The following is an 8,661-nucleotide window of genomic DNA, read 5'->3' as shown; positions in this document are numbered from 1 at the left end:
TTCCACCTATTGCATTCCCAGCGCCCCTCCCCCAAATTCTCTCCCCCATACCTTTTATCTCAGCCCGCTTGGCACACCAGCCTCATTCCTGAAGGAGGGCTTATGCCCAAAACGTCGATTCTCCTGCTCCTCGGGATGCTGCCTGCCTGCTGTGTTTTTCCAGTACCACACTTTTCAACTCTGGTCTCCAGCATCTGCAGTCCTCACTTTCTCCTTTTTCACTCAAATGTCCTCATCTGTCACCCACTGAGTTAATAATGGCTTCTCAGCATCTCTCACAGTGTTCATTCAGGGAAAGAGTTTAATTGTTACTTATAAATGCTGCAAATAGAATGATTCTGATCAGAATTGAAACAGCAAGTCTTTCTAGTTTTAAAATCTTCTTCAAATGTTTGAAATGTTACATCTGGGGCATGACCCCTGGAGTATGATAACTGAATGTGATACGTCATGCCAGATCTGAAGGCTTTCAAAATTTTGATGTCAGTTGAGCTTTGTATAGCCAGGATGAGAGGCAACAACACGCTTTCTCACATGAATTTACACGCTCTCCAAAATATCCATTGTGTCAAGCTAAACTTTTCTTTTCCTTTACAGAAGCGATTGTCAAAATGATATTAGCCCATACAAAGTTCAACATGCCTGAGGAGATAAACAGGTAAACCGTCTGAGGTCTACTTTCCAGGAACACTTTTCCCTTCTTCAGAAATAGAGTGGCTCAGTGGTTAGCACTGCTGGCTCACAGTGCTAGGGACCCAGGCTTGATTCCAGCCTCAGGCAACTGTCTATGTGGCGTTTACAAATTTTCCCCTTGTCTGCATGGGTTTCCTCCTAAGGTGCTTCAGTTTCCTCCCACAATCCAAAGATGTGCAGATTAGGTGAATTGGCCATGCTAAATTGCCCATAGTGCTCATGGATATGTAGGTTGGTGCATTAGTCGGTTTAAATATAATGGGGAATGGGTCTGGGTGGGTTACTCTTTGGAGGGTTGGTGTAGACTGGTTGGGCCAAATGGTCTGTTTCCACACAATAGGGGTTGTATGAAATGATCTGAATGTATTTTCTGTATTACGTTTATACTCCCTGTGTAGGGCAGAATATATCAGGAAGTATATACAGTATGGAGATTCATTCACGTTTGGAGACTAAGTGGGACCTATTCTATGATAGGGTCCCAGTTGTCTGTCCTGAACACTTCCCTCCACATTCCTGCTGACTGGCAAAGGCATAAATCAAAACTCCAATGTACCCAACAAATGAGCAATGAATCCTGACTGATAATTCCATATTGGGTACAATAGTGAAGGAAGAGCAGGGTGTTTTGCTAATGTCCCAAGTTAATATTTATCCCTCAACACATGTCAAGCAAAAATATCTAATATCTAATCATTTATTGCATGGGTGTTTGAAGATTCTACTTGAATAAATTAGCTGACATGATTTGTGCATAACATTGGATAAGCAATGGTTCTGAAGGGGTTCATATTCATGTCCATTCTGTTGAAGACTCACACAGGCTGAGAGTGGATATGAGGAAGCAAATATATATGCACCAGCTCCCAAGTTTCTGATAATTATGCCTGCCCAAAAGTATTTGTACATATTGATACTATCCAATAAATGTTCTCGTTATCTAAGAATGCTGCCACTCTATGGTGGTGTATTCTCTCCCACTAATCACTAGATAGTCTCAAGAAAAAAAGCAACAAGTCCACAAGACCCTCCAAAGAGTAACACACGCAGACCCTTCCCTTACCTGTATTACTTTACATTTGCCCTGACTAATACACCTAATCTACACATCCCTGAACACTACGGACAATTCAGCACAGCCAATTCACCTAACCTGCACATCTTTGGACTATGGGAGGAAACCTGAGCACCGAGAGGGAACCCACGCAGACACAGGGAGAATGTGCAAACTCTACACAGAGAGTCACCTGAGCAAGGATCAAACTCAGGTCCCTTGCACTGCGAGGCAGCAGTGCTAACCACTGAGCTACTGTGCATATTTGTAAGTGCTCTGCTATTAAAGGTAAACTCATCATAGTCTAACCAGACCATAGGACTACTTTCTCATTAGAGAGAGATAATTGGTGGTGTTTTACTCTGAGAGACACCACAACTTAGGCAAGGACAGGGGTTAAGAAAGAGGGATCTTTATGGCAATCTCAGCCAGTGAAGTAATTGAACCTGTGCTGTTGGTGTTACTTGGTACCACAAACCAGCTGCCCAGCCAATTGAGCAAACTAACCCCTAAAGTCACCATTGTCTTACCAGATCATAGGGCTGCTCTCTCATTAGAGACAGACAGACAGACACACACACAGACACAGACAGACAGAGAGACAGAGAGAGAGAGACAGAGAGAGAGAGAGACAGAGAGAGACAGAGAGAGAGAGAGAGAGAGACTGCTCTTTACATCCTTTCTAGGATTCATATAGGATATAAGACAATAAAGCAGATGTTAAGCTAACTAGCCTATCGTTACCTTTTTTGTCTCCCTTTTTTGAATAAAGACATTTGAATTAAGCCAGTTTACCAATCCTCCAATACATTTTTAGTATTTAAAGATCGTTGGAAGATTGTTAACACAGTATCCACTACCTCTGTAGTGACTTCTTTTAGTTTTTAATTATCTAATCATCAACAGAGAATTACTTGCAAAAGCTTCTGTTCCTGCTCCTACACCATTACCTCTGATGTCCCCTAAAGATTTATCCCCCTCCTATTTCTTATCTCCACACTGACATTTAACACTACCAGCTGAAGGCACCGCATTAGTTTGACAAGATGTGGAGGAGCCGGTGTTGGCCTGGGATGGACAAAGTCAAAAATCACACAACACCAGGATATAGTCCAACAGGTTTATTTGGAAGCACTAGCTTTTGGAGCACTGCTCCTTCACCAGGTGGTTGTGGAGTATAAGATCGTAAGGCACAGAATTTATAACAAATTGCTAAAACCTTCATCCATGCCCTCATTGGCTTCAGATTCAATGGTTTCAGCATACTATTGGCTTGCCTCTCACATCTGAACCTCTATAAACTTGTTGTCATCTGAAACACTGTTACCTGTGACTTAATTTATGCCAATTCTATTCCATATTATTCTGTACTCATTGACTTTCCTTGGCTCCTGCTTAAGCAACATCTTGATTTTAAAATTCTCATCTTTATTTTCAAACTACTTCATGGTCTCAGCACTTGCTATTGCCCCATAACTATCTGAGAAATCTATGTGCCTCTAACTGAGGCCTGTAGAGCATACTCAATTCTATTTTTTCCACATTTAATAACCGTGCTTTCGGCTGCCTACACCAGAGGTTCCAGAGGTCATACACTTCCCTAACTCTCTAACTCTTTCCACCTTAAGATACTTGTTAAAACAACCTCTACACTCAAGATTCTGGTCATTTACCAAACAACTCCTAATGTGGATCAGTGTCCTATTTTGCTTTATAATGCTCCAATGAGGTGAGTTGAGATGTTGAATTATGTTGAAGCATGAAGATGGTTTATTATTGTCACAATGGCATGTGTAGGGTTTGGTTAGCTCAGTCAGCTGGTTTGCAGTGCAATGACAGCAAGAATGTGGCTTCATTCTTGTACCGACTGAGGTCACCATGAAGGTTCTGCCTTCTCAACCTTGCCCCTCACCTCAAGGAAGATCCTCAGATTAAATGTTTGACCATTCATCCCTCTCTAATGAGTGAGCTGTTCTCATTACCTTTTATCACGTAAACCATTGTAGCTGATAATGAGTAAGCAGTAACCAAGGAAATAAAGCACTCACAACAATCAAAAACAAAATTGTGCACTCTACCTTTCCTCTTAATTCAGACAAATCCAACTTAATTGTATGTGCTATTAGAAAATGAGTACTGAGATCACATGCAAACTGATGGCCTCTGTTTCTTATTTTTATTTTGTAATCAATAACTTAATTAGATACAAGTGAATTTCCATCAAGTCTCACATGGCTAGTGGCTAATGAAAATACCTCTAAAACTAATGCAATTTGGATTGATTCAAAGAACATCAGCTGGCCAGTCCAGAAGCAAAAACAGCAAGATATATGGATTTTTTTTTAAATGACTGATCAAAATTGGTAGTTTACATGCTGTGAATAAAACTTCTCATTTGTTTTATTCATTCGTGGGATTTGGGTAACACCATACCTGATTGCCCTTGAGAAGGCACTGTTGCTTATTTTCTTGAACCACTGCAATCCCATGGGGGTAGGTACACTCACAGTGCTGTTAGAAAGGAAGTTAGATCATAAGATCATAAAAAGCAAGAACAGGAGTAAGTCATTTGGCATCTCAAGCCTGCTCTACCATTCAGTAGAATTATGGCTGATGTGACATTCCTCTCATTCACTTTCTTACCCTTTCTCTAAATGCTTGATTCCCCTAGTGATCAAGAATCTAACTGTCTCAGCCTTAAATATGCACAAGGATTCTGCCACCTTCCCCACCCCTCCTCACCCCACCAAAGCTCTTTGTGTCAAGGAGTTCCAAAGATTCGCAACTCTCTGAGAGAAGATTTTCTTCCTCATCTCAGTCATAAGTTTGTGCCCCTTTATTCTGAGACTGTGCCCTCTGGTCCTACACTCTCCCACAAGAGGAAATATCCTCCCAGCATTTACCCAGTCTCCAGTATAGTATAAATTTTACTGGTCACACACTATAACTCACTGCACAGAAATTCTTCACTAGTTAAATAAACTTGAACTTCTCACTTTGTAACCTTCAGTCACAGCATATATTAATCCTGCTTTAATATAAGGTTTTGGTCTTTTCAGTTTAGATTGTAAGCGATGTGTTATCGTTGGCAATGGAGACACTCTGAGGAACAGCTCCCTGGGAGAAACAATCAACAAGTACGATATTGTTATTCGGTGAGTCGCTTTGTTCTACTTCATCATTTTGTTCTTAGCCCTGGTTGGACTCTGACCATTAGTTCAAAGGGTCCCAAAGGCTCAATCCAGAGACACAAGCACATAAGCTGACATTTCAGTGCGTAGTGAAAGAACACCCTTGAATTTTGAGTTTGACTACTCCATTTAACGATTGGGATTGTAACAATGATTGATTTGTTTTAATCAATGATCGTGGCTCACATTGTTCTGCTGGTGGTACTGCGACATAGGCAAATATCTAGCTTCTTATTGACTTCCACTTTCTTTCAGACTTTCACTTTGGACCACTGAGGGTTAATGATGTACTTCCTTTGTCAAGTTTCCTCTTTCAAGCAAATGGCCTACCTGGTGTTGACAGTGCCTCTTTGCAATCTTCACGAGATATATGAATGCCTGTAATCTTTTCATAACAAACTCTGGTCTCATTCTTCTTATCACCCAGTGATTTTTCACCATTAAGTTTCACTCATTATTGATTTTCACTTTATCTTGCTATTCTCTTACTTTGCAATCGATACCACATTTAAGGAAACTAAATCTTGTCCTAGAGCATGTTGAAACAATAAGCTGATGTTGGGTGTATAGTAACGCATGCAGGAAGCAGAACATTGGGCATCCCAAAAGGAAAGGAACTCTCCAAATCCTGCAAATATCACTTTCTGTCATTTTCATGGCCTCAGAAGAACCTCTTCCTGCAGTTGCCTGTTTCAAAAAATCTTCGGTCTGGATTTTGTTGTTCTTTAGGTCTCTTACAAGTATGTCTCTAAGATCAATGTCTAAATTGCACTATTCCAATTGCCGCAAAAAGGTTTCTTTAATTTGAGAATTTGCAACAGTCTCTCTTAGCATCTACTTCATTTAATGAAGTGGACATTCTTAGTCGTGCTGTCATTTGAGTTCAAAATTCCATAAATTTGACATAGATCAAATTGAGATCCCTAAGGCAACATTAGGTTTCCAGTACCTCAAAAGCATTTGGTTCCATTAGTCAAGAAAAGTGGTTACATTAAGAGTGAAAGCATAACAAAGGAAAGAGTTGGGCTCATTAAGGACCACAGGGGTACTTTGTGCATGGAACCAGAGGGTGTAGGCAGGGATCTAAATGAATGTTTCATGTTGGTACTCACTCGTGAGAAGAACAATATGGGTACAGAAATCAGGGAGAAGGTGTGTGATACAATTAAAGAAATTAACACAGTCAGAGAGGAGGTTCTGAGTGGTCTGGCAGTTTTCAAAGTAGAGAACTCCCCAGGGCCGGGTGAAATATATCCCAGGTTATTGAATGAGGCAAGAGAGAAAATAGCTGGAGCTCTGACAAAAATGTTTAATTCCTCTCTGGCCACAGGAAAGGTGCCAGACCATCAGAGAACAGCCAACGTGGCTCCATTTTTCAACAAGGGAGCAAGGGATAAACCAGGAAACTGCAGGGTGGTCAGTCAGTCTAACCACAGCGGTAGGGAAATTTTTGGAAGCAATTTTGAGGCATAGAACTAATCTGCATTTGCAGAGATCGGGATTAATCAGGAACAGTCAGCGTGGTTTTGTTCAGGGGAGATCACGTCTGACCAATTTGATTGAAGCTTTTGAAGAGTTAATCAGGCATGTAGATGAGAGCAATGCTTTTGATGTAGCCTATGTAGATTTCAACAAGACTTTTGATAAGATCCTGCATGGGAGACGGTTGTCAAAGAGAAGAGCCCGTCGGATCCAAGGAAATTTAGTAAATTGGATTCTCAATTGGCTGATTGGCTGGAAACAGAGACTAATAGCTGAGGGTGTTTTTCCAGTGTAACCCCACAGGGGTCAAGTCAGAACCCTTGCTGTTTGTAATTTATAGAAATAATGTGGACTTGAGTGTGGGATGGTTGATTAGTAAGTTAACAAATGATACAAAAATTAGTGGGATGGTGAATAATGAGAAGGATCGCCTTAGATTACAGGAGGATACAGATGGATTTGTCAGAAGGACTGCTCAGTAACAAATGGAATTCAACTCGGATAAGTGTGAAGTGATGCAAATGGCAGGGACAAACAAGGCAAGGTAATACATGGTGAGCAGCAAGGATCAAAGGGACTTTGCTGTGCATGTATAATAGTCTCTTACAGTATCAGAACAGATGGATAACTTGGCTAAGAAGTGGTATACTTGCCTTTATCAACCGAGTCAGAGTTTAAGAGCAGTGTGATTATGTTGGCACTGTACAAAATGTGGGTTAAGCCATAACAAGAATTTTGTGTGTAGTTCTGGAATCCACATTATAGGAGGGATGTGAATCCCATGGAAAAGGTACAGAGGAGTTTTACCAGATGTTGCCTGGACTAGAGAGTTCAATTATTGAGATATTAGGTAGTCTGGGATTGTTTTCATTAGAGCAGAGGAGATTGTGAGGGGACGTGATTGTGATGTAAAAGGTTATGAGAGGTACAGATAGAGTCAATAGAAAGGAACTTTTCCCTTTGGTGGAGAGGTCAATGACCAGGGGCATATATTTAAGGTAAGGGGCATAGTGTTGGAGGAGATGTGAGGAAAAGCTTTTATCACCCAGAACGTGGTGGAAGTCTGGCACTCGCTGCCTGTAAAAGTGGGGGTAGAGACAGAAACTCTCATAACATTTAAGAAGTTTTTAGAAAATGAAACCCGACGGGACCAACACCCCACGATTCTACAGACTACCAAAAATCCATAAACCAAGAGCCCCCCTCAGACCTATAGTCTCACTACCCAGAACATCAACTTACAGACTGGCCAAAGAACTACACGCAAAACTGAAATACCTAGTAGAAGAGTCACAGCACTCCGTCCACTCCACCCAGGAATTCCTAAAAATCATCAAAAACACCAAAATAGAGGAAGACGAAGCAATGATCTCATTCGACAAAGCAATGATCTCATTCGACGTAACAGCACTGTTCACCTCCATCAACATCGACCTGGCAAAGGAAACACTTACCACACTTTTAGAAGAGACCATCACACACACACCAACCACCATCAATCACATTACCAACGAAATCATCATGAAGCTAGTGGACCTGTGCCTCATCACCCACTTCACCTTCAACAACATAATCTACAAACAATCCAACGGCACACCCATGGGATCTCTGCTATCAGGATTCATAGCGGTAATGCAAAGACTAGAACAAACAGCCCTACCAACCATCAAACCAAAAATCTGGGTCCGCTAGGTAGATGACACCTTTGTCATCACAAAACTAAACAAGATAGAAGAGATATTTAACATCATCAACAACACCTTCACAGGCATAAGGTTCACCAAGGAGGAAGAAACCGATAACAAACTCGCATTCCTGGACGTGACAGTCGAAAGAAAGGACAACGGAGAACTACAAACCTGCGTATACAGAAAACTGACAAACACTGACCAAATACTTAAATACACCAGCAACCATCCCAACACACACAAACGAAGCTGTATCAGAACACTATTCCAACGAGCCACCACACACTGCAGCACAGACAAACTCCGGAAAACAGAGGAGAACCACCTATACAACGTATTCAAGAAGAACGGATACTCAAATAATACAGTGCGCAGATTCCTCAAGAACAAACCAAGACAAGCAGACCAAACACAGCCAGAAAGCCTAACCACCTTACCATACATCAACGAAGTTTCAGAAACGACAGCCAGACTACTAAGACCCCTCGGAATCCTAGTAGCACACAAACCCACCGACACGCTCAAACAAAAACTAACAAAATTAAAAGACCCA

At 41.3% G+C, this 8,661-nt stretch overlaps 1 protein-coding gene across 1 annotated transcript in view; it reads left to right on the top strand.

The window, feature by feature from the left end:
* LOC122540528 (CMP-N-acetylneuraminate-beta-galactosamide-alpha-2,3-sialyltransferase 4-like) overlaps nucleotides 1-8,661 on the top strand; it is a 111,474-nt gene that overhangs the window by 54,365 nt on the left and 48,448 nt on the right. The window contains exons 7-8 of the mRNA XM_043676393.1: nucleotides 598-658; nucleotides 4,807-4,902. Coding sequence (XP_043532328.1) covers nucleotides 598-658; nucleotides 4,807-4,902 — 157 coding nt within the window. The remainder of the gene's footprint in view (nucleotides 1-597; nucleotides 659-4,806; nucleotides 4,903-8,661) is intronic.

This window comes from Chiloscyllium plagiosum, chromosome 35 (genome assembly GCF_004010195.1).
Source record: "Chiloscyllium plagiosum isolate BGI_BamShark_2017 chromosome 35, ASM401019v2, whole genome shotgun sequence".
NCBI classification, from domain to species: Eukaryota; Metazoa; Chordata; class Chondrichthyes; order Orectolobiformes; family Hemiscylliidae; genus Chiloscyllium; species Chiloscyllium plagiosum.
Note: the sequence above shows the minus strand (reverse complement) of the source record. Positions and strands in the feature narration are given on the sequence as shown.